The sequence below is a fragment of the Heterocephalus glaber genome, unplaced genomic scaffold (genome assembly GCF_053883595.1).
Source record: "Heterocephalus glaber isolate CG9 unplaced genomic scaffold, H.glaber_assembly_v1.0 deba00001550, whole genome shotgun sequence".
NCBI classification, from domain to species: domain Eukaryota; kingdom Metazoa; phylum Chordata; class Mammalia; order Rodentia; family Bathyergidae; genus Heterocephalus; species Heterocephalus glaber.
Window position 1 is genome coordinate 18,268,525 of NW_028258343.1, and position 13,557 is coordinate 18,282,081.

At 37.7% G+C, this 13,557-nt stretch overlaps 1 protein-coding gene across 1 annotated transcript; it reads right to left on the reverse strand.

The window, feature by feature from the left end:
* Positions 1-2,552: 2,552 nt before the first annotated feature.
* Cenpw (centromere protein W) lies at positions 2,553-10,664 on the reverse strand. Its single transcript, XM_004845950.4, has 3 exons — positions 10,355-10,664; positions 4,501-4,614; positions 2,553-2,702 (listed from the first exon to the last, which is right to left on the reverse strand). Exons 1-3 carry the CDS (start codon positions 10,508-10,510, stop codon positions 2,676-2,678), a joined length of 297 nt encoding a protein of 98 aa, XP_004846007.1. The 5' UTR covers positions 10,511-10,664; the 3' UTR covers positions 2,553-2,675.
* Positions 10,665-13,557: the final 2,893 nt, after the last annotated feature.

Consider the following 13,557-nt stretch of genomic DNA (forward strand, 5'->3'; position numbering starts at 1 on the left):
TTCCCTTAACTTGCTGGTTGTTACAATTCCTAAACCAAAGCTTTCAAATAACCTCCTCGTATCTTAAACATATAATTTTACACAGATAATATTTTTCTTCATACTGCAGTATCCTAGCAAGGGTTTACTTTCAACTCATTTGAATTCCTGAAAGTCCATAATTAGGTCACAATTTCATTTTAATGTCACCTGACCCTCAAGCTACAATATTTAAATTATTTACCCAGATGATCTGAGTTCATTTATGCCAATCATCAGTGGTTCAGTTTGAAAACTGAGAACTATCAGTAATTTAACATCACTCAGATCTCAAGACTACTGTATTCCTTAGCCCTTTTTCATGAAAATTGCCTAGTTTTGGTGTGTTTCTAAAATTGGCCAGAAATTTCAAGAGAAATGGTAGATTTTCAGTTTTCAAACGGACTATGAACTCAAACAATTTAAGAAGTCCTGTAGTGAACATAAGTGAAACAGGCCTAAATGGAATGAATCAAAGAATATGCCTTCATCTAAAGAGAGGCTACTATTTAGGTCCATCTGATTGTGGCTGTATTACTGTCAATGTCCAATTTTCCAAATGAAGCCAAAATTAAACTTGACTATGAAATCTAATTTTTAAATGTAATCAGTTAAGGCAGTGGATTTAGCCCAGTGGCACCTTGCCTGCCTGGCAAATTCAAGGTCCTGAATTCAATTCCCAGTACCAGAAGGAAAAAAAATGTAATCAGTTAACTTACTAAAAAGCAAAAACATTATTTGGGCTTAATAAAATTTATTCGCAGGCCAAACACAGTACCTGAACTGCCAGTTTATGGCCTCTGGTTCTTCCTCCCCATTACAGACAGCTAGTTGATGAAATCCCTCCAATCTGAACACAAACCAGCTTCCTAAGTTGGTCTACTTGCTTTTATGAACTGAACATGCAAATCTCAGGTTCTCTCAAAGCTACCTGCAGTCTCATAGGCAGGGCTACTGTTCACTCGAGAAGCAGAGATCATGGTGACTGTTGAGTCTACAGTGAATCTTCAAAATGAGACTTAGCAGACCTAGACCATTTTTCTTTCAAAGTGTATGTCTATGTTAAAAATGTCAGAGATAAAATTTATACATGCCAAAACTGTCCCAACTTCACACAAGAAATATCTTTGAAACAACGTGTATTTTCCAGCAGTTTGTCTCTTCTTACATGCTGCTTTAAACAAATCAGGAAGAGTGATTCCAGTTTGAATTTCAACTCTGAAAAGCTTGTTTTCATACAGGTATTTTTAAAGAAAAATTGCGAGATAATAGTGGGAAATTTTTCAAGACATAGGAAAAAGAAAGCCAACAAAGATTTAAGACATCAATAAGATGGCTTCTCTTGTTCTTTCATTTTTCTTTTTTTGGTACTAAGGATTAAATCTAAAGCAAGCACTCTATCACAAAGCTGTATCCCCAGCCAGCACTTTTTATTTTCTATTTTGAGACAAGATCTCGCTATGTTGCTGAGGCTGACTTTGAATTTGCAATCCTATGGCTATAGCCTCCTGGGTAGCTGAGATTACAGGTGTGCACCACGAATCCTGGCTCATTTAGTGTTGTGCTCTCATATAAAGGAAATTAAAGCTATTAGGGGACTCGAAAAGTGTTATTGTCAGTCACATTGTACTTCCTGAACTTAAGACAATATAAGAGGTCTGATATACTCAAATAATAAAACATTTTTCATGTTAGCTTTCTCAAAAAAGTGTTATTTTTATTTCTGAAGACTTAAAATGGTAGAAATCATTTCCTTTATAGTCATTTTATATAGAGAGAAACTGAAACCTTATAGAATAAGTTTCCTCTTCTATTTCTGAAGCATTTAAGACTGGCACTAATTCTTTAAAAGTTTGGTAGAATTCACCATTGAAGCTGTCCAGTGTGGGTTTTTCTTGTTGAGATTTCTGATGACTCAGTCTCCTTATACAGGTGCTCAGATTTTCTATTTCTTCATGACTCACTCTTAGAAGATTGCTTCTAGAAATGCATCCATTCTTCAAGGTTATATAATTAGTTGATATGTAATTGTTTAAAACAGTTCCTTATGAAGCCTGAATGAGTGGCTTCTTTCCAGGGTCTGCAGTACTGGTATCCACCAGACATGGAGGAAAGACAATGAGTCACCACTAAGACCTATTTTGTTTCCATACTCACGTTTTTGTGTGTGAATGCTTGTTATTATTAACTGTGGTATCAACTTGAGTAAGAAACACCTAGCCAACTGGTTTAGCAGAGTTCTGGATGTGTACCTAGATTTGACTGAATGTTGTCTTTCTTTGGAAATTAAATTCATTGCATATTTTTGGTTAAATATAACCCTACAAACTTAATTTTAAAAAGTACATCTCTTAAAGTTATTTAATATAGTGAGATTTTATTTTTGATATTTAAAATATTTGCAATAGCAACAAAACAAAATGAACTAAAGGCAATTTAAAATGAACAAATATAATTGCTAAAAAGAAAGTAAAGCAGTCCTATGTATTACCTGGCATATTACAATGGCCGCAAAAAATATACAAATACACACATTCCTCATTCTGCCAATATTTTAATAATCCACAATATAAATTAATACGTAAAAAGTGATTTTATGACATGTTGCCATCTAAAATAAACCATCATATAATTTTCAAAAACATGTTCTTTGACTTCTAACCTCTGCTCTTCTTTAGAATTACCTGTGGGGAAAAAATAGAGATTCATATTACACCAATAAAAAATAAAACAATTTCTCAACGAGAAGTTAAACAGCCTTAAGAACCTAATATACACATCTAAATATATAAAAGCCAATTTGGAAAGAATTAGTGAATCCTTTGCCTTATAAATGATTTAAATTTTCTCTAAAATGGGCTTCTTGGGCCAGGGATGTAGCTCAGTGGTGCCACACTTGCCTGGCAAGCACAAGGTCCTGAGTTCGATCCCCAGTACCAAAAAAAAGAACATAGGCATAAAATGGGCTTCTTCTCTCAATGAATATTAAACATGCCTAGATTCTCAAAACCTGGTTTTATAGGCACCTCTAAACATTAATCTCTTCAACTGTAATTCAAAAGTATCCAGATTAATGGTTTCAAACTTGAGGATTTTAGACAGTTATCCAAGAATATTCAAAAACCCTGAAAGCCTATTATAAATCAAGCATTTCAGGATTATAAAATAGTATAAACCCAGTGCAACATAAAATTTCTCATATTAGGGGTGCAATTATATCAATTGGAAACCAAGACTGTTCATCTTTTGCTGAATACCTTATTAAGTAGTTAATTTTCAAAACATACAACTGGTGGCAGAAGACAAAAGATCGTTAATTGTAAGTATGCAAAGTGGACCAGGCTAGAATATGTCCAATTTTTTAAAAAAGAATTTAGTTATTATTTTAGGTAAGCCACCTATAATTTATTATAAACAAATCCTAAATTTAAAACACATACATACTCTTTAAGGTCTTAATCCTTATTTTATTTTCAGAAATAATACTTATTTTGATTTTAATATTTAAAATGTTTGTAATTACAAGAGAATTTAAAAGTACCCATTCTAGGCTTCCCACACATAGCACTGAATAGGTCCATTACATAGGCCAGTACTTCACTGTCCTGCAAGATATTACTACAGGCATTGCAAAAAACAGTATCATGTATTCAAATGAATTTACAAAATGCTGAATATATTATATATTCAAATGAATTTACAAAATGCTCAGTGCAGCAGAATTCAGCAAGTTTCATTCCTGGTATATTTTTCATAAATTTATATAAATATAGTTTTTAATACCTTGTTGGTCTACACTTTGAAATAAACTTTTTTTAAGTATGAACAAAGAGAAAGTCTGACAAAAATAAGTTTCTTCCACATCATCCCCTAGTCAACCATTACTGCCAGTTTCTTGAATATTATTGTGGAAACCAGCTCTACACATAAATAATAGCACTATGACTGATCAAGGAGATATTATGGTATGTTAGATTATTAACATTTATCTCAGCACAAAAGCTTCTGAGAAGAGAATTTATTAACATCTTTTGGAAATAATTTTCTCAGAAACATATCTGGAAAACTGCTCTACCTGGTACATTTGTCCATTATATAGAAATACCAGTTAAAAAAAAACAATCTTCTCTGTTTATAAGAGATTTCATTAATAAGTCACTCATACGCCATAAAACCAATTAATCAGGTAATTGGGGTAACTTAAAATGATGAAGAAAATTCTGCAAATTTCAAGGTTATAAAACTTTCCAGCAATCATTCATTTTCCCCTAAACAGTAATAAAGCAGTGGCAATTAATCCTGTAGTCAGAAATCTACAATGGGAAACATCTAAATCCTTTCATTAAAACTCATCAACAAAAGAAGCCAAGTATCAACTCAGTCAACAAAGCTAAATAAAGTATCGAAATCAGGCAGAGGTGATGACCCCGATGGTATTTTTACAGTTAATTCTTGCTGTAGGAAAGAAAATTCAGGTTGTACCTTTGCTGCAGCCAACACATGATCCTTCTTAATTATTCCACACTTATTCTCACAAGTGTTTATCCTGGCCTCTTCCGCTAACCGATGAATAAACAGTAAACAGTTCAAATGAATCTTTAAAAGAGAAAATATAAATGGATTTTTAAACCCAAACACTAATGTTTTGAAATAATAACTTTAAAATTTATAATGTAATTTAAATTTCAAAAATATGTTAAAACATAACTATATCTTAGGCTCTTATTTTATATTCCAAGATGCAAGATTTTTTAACTGAAGTTATTATTACAGGTTTGTAGTACATAATTACATTCACCATGGGGAACTGGTACATTTACATAATACATCTTTTTTTTTTTTAATGTCTCCTTCCCTTTCTCTCCCCTCCCGCTACTTCTCTATCCTCTTCAAGCAGAGTCAATTTAAAATAGCTATTTAAAACCTGGCATGGTGGCACACATCTGTAAATCTAGCACTCTGGAAGCTGAGGCAGGAGGGTCACAAGTTCAAGCCTAGCCTGGGCAACTTAGCAAGACTCTGTCTCAAAGTAAAAAATAATTAAATAAAAAGGGCTGAGGATTTAGCTCAGTGCAAAGATCATAGATTCATACGCCAGTAGCACCTCTCCCCGAAATTAAAATATTAATTAAAATTTTTAAAGAATGCCAAATTTGAAAGTTTATGTTCTTTCAAATCATTACTTATCATTACTTATTACCTGTGAACTATCATCATATAATCAAACTGTTAATAATCTTTAAGCCTTTTTTAAAAATTTACTTGAAATAGATAATACAGGACTATAGTTTTATAAGCTACTAGCATTGTGGGAAGCTAGGTAAAAGATAGATGGGAATTCTGTACTGTTTTCAGACCTTCTTGTGAGTCTATGATTTCCAAATAAAAATATATAAAAAAAAAATGTACAAAGAAGTAGACTTCAAATATTAGTCTCTCTCTTTCATCATTCCCCAGCCAATCAGAGTAGTCAGTTTCTTACACATTCTCACAAAAACAAGCTTTGTGTATATCCAAAGCGCATATATCATTAGACTATATAATATTGTATAGTATATAACTATCTTATATTAGATAATGATATATATCTCATTAGAAAGTGATATGATATACATTTTGCCTAAAAATATTATACTCCCAATCAACATCCAAACAACAAAAAAAGTGCTATTCAGTGTATACACATGTACCTTGAAAAAGTTAAGGCACACACAGTCCAAACAAGAGATAATGTGAAGTGAGCTGCAGTCCTCCATGTCAATCTTCCTCTGAGATCACATGAAGTGCTTGCTCCCTTAGATTACTGCTATCTTCCCCACCCTTTGCTTCTACCAGGTACCTGAGGGCGCTATCAACTTAGATCCAGTGAGACAGTATCTTTATTTTTTATCTTTTATTTGTACATGTTTGGAGTACATGATGTTTACATTCATCTCAGAGAATAGGTACATGTACTGAACCTATCTTGCTTTTTATCCCTCTTTTCCTCCCCACCACCTCTTTCCGACTATCTCTAGATCCCCTTTCCGCATTTTCATTATTTTCTAGTTCATGTTTATGACATATAAAGATTACATTTACTGAGGATAGTTGGTATATGTCCGTGATGCATCTTAAATCTTTTTATGTCCTGTCCCCTTCACTCCCCGACCTGCAGACTCTTGGTCCCCTTTCCGACTGCTAAAGAGTAACTTTAACACATATTTTCTTTTATTATGTACGTCGAAGGTAGTATGTCATCTTTGCAGTTAGAATAATTCATACACAATAGTTAATACTCACTATCTTGTGTGCTGCAAACACAACTTACTAAATGTTAAATAATTGAGTAGTATTTCAAATGCTTTATATCATGCAAAAACCTTTAATAGACTCTTCTAGTGTGTTCTAGTGATAATCAGGAAAATAGGAGTTTAAGAACTTAAACTTAGTAAGATGAAGAATCTATGAAAGATACTCTTTTGATACTTTTTTTGTTGAATTTTCCTGTTTAATTCTCACAAGTAATGAGGTAAAGTACTATAATTCTTATTCTTTACATTATCATGCCATTCCATTTTTTAAACACGTCCAATAACATTCCACTTCTATTGCAAAAACATTCCATAACATGGCACAATTTCATTGGTTAATCCTTATTTTCTACTTTAAAAGACAAATAGCTTCCACATATCCTCAGGATAAATTCTAAATTCCTTCACAATAAAGTGTACTTGACTAGGGCTTTCCAGTTTCATCTCCTGCCTTCCTCAGCTCCCAGTTCTACACTGTGTCTTCTGAAGTACTTTAGAATTCCAATGCATCTTTGCCTCCAGAAATCGGTCTGGTTTATAGATTTCCCTGAGAAGCCCAACCTCCCAGTATGAAAGATTATGTGGATTGACAGCACCCTGAGGCTCCTATCACAGCACACAGTACACTATGTTGTAGTTTCTTACTTAACTTCTTCCTCCATGTACTCGTAACAGCAAGAACTACAGCTATCCTTCTCAACACTGTTTCCCCAGTGACTTTCTGCCATTGCCCAACACACAGTAAATTATTATTAATGCATGAAGAAAATATTCTTCCATATCTCCTTGAATAAAGAAGAAAACTAAAACAAAGTCAAAAAACTTTTTTAAAAGTCCTAGTTAAACATAATTTTGAGATATGAATCATGCTTAGCCTACAAAGAATGCACTTTCCTTTTCCCCTTCATGAATATGAGCCATGGAAAATGACAAAAGTTACTTTTCTTTATTAGATGACACAAAAAAATTCTTTATTAGATGACACAAAAAAATTTTAAGCACTCAAATGTATGAGGGCTTAAATTTAAAATGCTATTTAGCTAGGCATTTAAATCTTAAATAGGTAAGTTATTCCATCAAGAATTACTTTAGCTGGGGATTTAGCTCAGTGGTTCCACTGCCTGCCTCGCAAGTGCAAGGTCCCAAGTTCAATCCCTGGTACACATACACATACACACACACACACACACACACAAAAAGAATTTACTTTTAAAAAAATCAGCTTGCTGAAAAGGCACAAAAACGTCCATGTTTTTAGTCTCAGTTGACTAAAAGACTAGGCCATCACAACTTCCTCCTCCCTGTCATAGCACTTTTAAATTTTACATAAACCATAAGTGCCCAAACAGTTGCACAGCATTCCTCTGTGATAAATCTAGAAGCTAGAGTTACTAGGAAACTGAATTATTTAAATTTGACAGGTGTTGTATCTTTTACCACTACAGACCCTGGAGATATACAATCAGATAAGGCATAAAACATAATGAAAAGCCAGTGCAGAAAAGCTACAACACAAAGAACTTACAGGTACTAGAAATGACATCAACCCACATATACTTACCATCTATTTCCAACGTTAACTGTCCATTCAAAATGCTTACTATACTGTGCTAAACACTATGAATACAAAAAGTTGCCAATCCATGTTCCCAGACTAGTGGGAGAAACAAACCCATAAAGAAATTAATGACAAATATGACAACAGGTGATAGATAAAATGGATCCTTTTTAAGAACATTGAGGAGGGTTTCAGCAAAGTGGCATTTTAACTGGATTTTGAAAGAATTGTAGTTTGCCGAGTGGAGGGAAGGCATCCTCAGGCAGAAAAACATCATGTACAAAAGAAAGCATAAAAGATTAGTTTTGGGGCCAGGGATTTAGCTCAGTGGTTCCACCATGTACCTCGCAAGCGCAAGGTCCCAAGTTAGATCCCCAGTACCACAAAAAAAGATTAGTTTTGTGTTAAAAAAATAAAGGGAGATATGGTTCTTTACCTTCAGGATGTTGCATGCTACGCTGAGACACATCAACACACACAATGCCTACAGAACAGCACTGCAGTCCCAACAGCTAAACTGTATGATGTATCCTAACTGCTCAAAAAGTCTGTGTTCAAACAGACAAGACTGACTTAGCTGCTAAAAAACTTTAGAAATGTGGGGCACCTGCTGGGTAAGATTACAAATTGTCAATAGTGACCAGAAAGCCATAAGCAAAGAAATGAGGTCGCATGGCATATACAAGACAGTATAGGAGACCTGCTTAATGAAAGCCATAGAAGACAAGCAGAAGCTGGTGGCCAAAAGACCTTCCTTTCCCCCACCAATGCAAAGGTCTGAATTTCAACTCTCCTTCTTTTCCATGCCACCTAGATCTCACCCCACCATGGGGCTTACTTGTGCAAAGGCCACTCCAGGGCAGGAAGGGGTGAATGTTGAGATGATGATAGCTACTTGAGAAATTTCTGCAAACCATCTTTACCAGCTGGTCTCCTGGATGTCCTTGATCAGCTACATTTCCTCCTCTTCATTTAGAAGTCCCAGTGAAAACTTGAGAATAAACTACATTAAATCACTGAAAGTGAATTTATCTAATGCAGCTCATTGGTGCCACTTCTACACCACCAAAGGGTAGGAGTGGGGGCACAACAGTATATTGATAGGTCTCCCATTACCTCAGCAGCCATTATGTATAGTAGCTGCCCTCTTCCTATGGTGCCTTGCCCCCTCCCCTGGGTGACATCACGCCAAGATGGTTGCTCCCACCAAAGAACAAACCCTTCTTCCCAGCATGCCCCTGTTCCCACCTAGAGAGTAACCTAATACTCGCTCACCTCCTACCATCTAGTGATGTCACTGGCTCCTCCATTCCCTAGTCACTACCTCACTCAGCCCCACCCCAGTCTCTACAAAAGACTCTCCCTGCCCCAGCCATATTGCTTTTGTCTCTCCTTTGTTCAGAGACAGCCTGGCAGATCTGTTCCCCTAATAAAGGCTTGTTGTGGCCTGGTCTGGTGTTGGTCTTCGGCCTTTTACCTGACACATATATTGTCCTTTCTTATATAATATGCGGAAGAAACAAAAAGGAGGGCAGGAGGTAACAGAAGTAGTTTTCCTGACGTGGGGAAAGGGTGTCTTGGCTTCAGAGACCAAACAAGAGAAAAGTGGAGATAATTCTACAGTCTAGAAAAAAAGACAACCCTTACCAGGAGGCAACAGACAAGAAGACAATGGAAAACTCCACGTTACACAGAAAAAAAGAAGTAAAAAAAAATGTAGTTTAAGAACAGCTGGAATGATGAATGTCCAAGACTATCCATGCAGCATGCCCTGGCTATCCACAATTCTCTGCGTTAATCTCGTGGAAATCACCCATTCCTAGTAGCTCCTTTACTCAGTTCTTGTGACATGCCACAAGAAGTGCCTTCTATGGTTTAAACCTGTGGAAATAGTGCCCATTCTATTATAGAAATAGGTTATAGGCACCCAACACACAAACTCTGTATTGCATACCGATTTGACTGGGGGTTTTTATCAGGGAAGCCTTACGCTTCCGGCATTACACGTCAATGGCTTTTGTAACTAATAGGTGTTATATTGTCCCTCTAGGAAGATGAACTCACAGTTGAGCACCCTTTGGATCAGCGCTTCAGTGAGCAGCCTACCAAACAGGTCGTTGTGTTCGGTCAACACACTGAGAAAGCAAGCCGTTTAAGAATGACGCAGGCTGAATTCCAAAAATCTATTTTCAAAGGGTGTCTGTGGCATGCCCTTCGCAAGCACGCTAACCACCAGCCCATACTGCGTTCCGTTCAGGATATGCAAAAGCCCTGAGGGTTCTCGGCACAGTTTTGTCACTGAGCTGACGTGTTACGGTCGTCTCGGTAAACGGCCGACTTCTCCATGGCAGGTCCCACCGCGGGCTGGCGGCAGGCAGGCGCAGAGCCACCCCGCCGCCGCCGGAAGTACCTAAACCCGACCCGGGGCGAAGAAGCAAAACCGGCCGCTGGCCCCACCGGCCCAGCCGGGAGAGCGGGCGCTCACCAGGACGTCGCCGCGCGTCTCCAGACGAAGGTGGGGCTTCTGCCGCTTGAAGACGCGCCTGAGGAAGCCGCGGGGAGCTTTGCGCTTGATCTGCTTCCTCTGGAAGACTGTGGCCGAGACCGCCATGCCCCGCTCAGGCACCCACCTCCTCGGCATCCAAGAGGCTCGGAGCCGCCCTGGAGCTCAGGAAGGTTAGGCCAGTGAGGACCAACCAAGCCCTCCCCCGCGTCTTCAGTCTCAGACGACAGCTCCACAGTTTGAATCCGCCGCCAACGCTGCGTGCCGGCGCCCGGAAGTGACGTCTCCCGCACGAGCCGCGCCGCCGGAAGCGCCTGATGATTGACGTCAGCAGTGGACGCGGCCGGGCGCCGCCTGACGTCATGGAGAGGCTGAGGCTGCCGCTCATTCTTGTAGTGGGAACCGTTCTATGAGGCTGTTTCACCTCGCATCCCTGAGATGATGGGGAGATGTGTGAGTCCCTAAGTCAGGGCAGCGTCACTTGCTCTCCAAGTTCTCACTCCAACACTGAGCCTAGTACCCATGGACTGAAATGATCATTGCAGCATAATTCATAATCCCTAAAATTTGAAAGTGGCCTGTATGTCCATCAACAGATGAATCAATAAATAAAATGTAGTATTTACACACAATGGAGTATTGCCCTGGCATAAAGATAAACGAGTCATGTACAAGAAAATGGATGCACCTTGAGACCATACTAAAATTTTTTTCCCCCATTTGGTACCAGGGATTGAACTCTAGTCCTTGTGCTTTCGAGGCAGGTGGCAGAACCACTGAGCTAAATCGCCAGCCCCGACACCACATTGTTAGATGAACTAAACCATACACACAAGCTTAGGTTTCTCTTATATGAAAAACTCAAATTATAAATAAATTAAAAAGCAAAATAAAAGATGCATAATAGGAAACAGGGAGAGAAATCTTTTGCAAATGAAAAGAGGACTAAGATGGAGGGATGAGGGATTGAAACAAAGGGACATATTAAAAAGAACTAAGATGTGATATATATATGCCAGCTCCCACGAGGAATGTAATCATTATATACTGCAAACATGTGCTAATAAAGGTTTTGAAAAGAAGTTTGATTGTTGTATCAGGATTCCTTAAGAACCACTGTCTTCCTACCAATGTCTGATTTTCTGGTATTAACAGTTAACAGTTTACCCTTTTACACAATTTCATTTGAGTTTAGCTCTTCTAGTGTTTCTAACTTTTTTTTTTTTTTACAAACTTTGCTCCCTTTAAATTTAAGACCTCTCCCACTAAACCTTATAATCTGTGATTTTCTAGGGTAGTTTAATGCTAATTCATTGAAGCCTTTCTTACCTCTCCAAGAAGTGAACTTCTCCATCTTCTGTGTGACCATAACATTGGTTCTCAAACTTCAGTCAGCCTCAGAACCATCCAGGGGACTCATTAGAATGCTGCAGGTTACCACTTCCAGATTTTCTGATTCACTACATCTGAGTGCACTCATGTGTCCACACTGCCAGTTGATACAGCTTGGCTCCTCTTTGAGATCCAACTGTACTAATTGCTGTGGTCCAAACATCCTTCCACTCACTGTCTGACCTCCCAATTACAGGACTTCCTTTCTGCCAGTGATCTTGTCTTACCACCTACAAGTCACTCACACCTGTGTTTATATGCTACACTTCATTGGTACCAAATACTGAACTCTTCCATAACCTCAATGCAGTTGTGTCACTCTTGAACCCCATGTCCTAGATTTTGAACTTCCTCTTTCCATTACTGCAACTCCAGCCATTCTTAGATGCCACTGGGATCACTGTCCTCTCTCTTTTCTGTCCCTGCCAGAACCCACTCCCACTCTATGCTTATCCTCTCTGTTGTACCCCATTATACTGTCACCTTGTGTTTCCCCTTTCACTGCTTTTGCCCATCATTGACACAGCTCAACTCGGCCAGCTAACTTCTCTATCTGTTCTATGTATGTATCTGTGCACTAATATTAGCTTAAGAAAACCACATGCATAGTTCTGTGTTTCATCTCAGTTTAAATTCAGGATCACCCAAATGAGCTCTAAGTATTGCTACAACCCTTTGACATTTGCTAAAGCATTTTATTCACTCACCCTCTTAAATAACTATGTCATGCCTTTTTCCCTCACTTCCTGCCCCATCTCTACTCAGCTTCACTAGCAAAATAGAAACAACTCTTAGGGATTTTCACTATGCATTTTAAAACCACATCTACACACCAGATTTCCAGGTGTTCCCATAAATGGCATGACAGCCACTCCACTTGTGCATTCTCCCTATTTAAAAGACACTAGCTAGCAGTTCTCCCTTTTCTTTTGCTTTATGATTTTTTCCTTTTTGGTGAATTTTTTTTCTCCATCACACACACATGCTATATTTTGAGTCTTTTGAAAATCCTTACTTGACCCTATTTTTAGCTGTTTCCTTTTTGCATAACAACTAGAAACAGCTAGCTAAATCCAATATCTACAATTTCTCTTTCCCATTTTCTCTTGAATCACACATTGGTACATCTCTGTCCACGAAAATTCTTTGGGCACAAACAACCACTAATATGAGACTTTTGAAACAGTGATCAATTTTCAGGCTCTAGCTGATTCGACTAACCAGAAGTAATTGTCAAGTTTCATGATTCTTTGTTCCAAGAAAACATTTTCTTTAAATGGATACAATTCTCTGTCTGATTCCTTCTTATCTCCCTGGCCTCTAAATCTTAATTACTCCATGACTCAGTCCTCACACATCTCTACTTTTATTTGTGTGTGATCTCATCTCATAAACTTTTTTTATTCATTTATTGGTCCATTTTAGGTATACAATACATTTACATTTATCATTGGGTGCTTGTACCTGTACATGACATATCTTAGTTCTTATTTTTTTCCTCATTGCCTGTGCTCCCTTCACTCCCCTCCACCCTTCCCTATTTACATAAATGTCATTTCCACTTTTTTTCTTTTCTCATAATTTTTCCTTTCCCTTCTTCCCTTTCTCCTTCCCCTCCTACCACCCCTACACCTTTCATCTCATAAATTTAATGAATAAAAATAAATAAATAAAAACTGTAAGTATAAAAAAAAGCAAAACTCATTGGTTCTTTTCTTCCTTAAATTTCAGAAATGCAGACTCAGTTCTCCACCGGGGTAGCACTCCGAACGTCCTCCTGAGTATGACAGGTC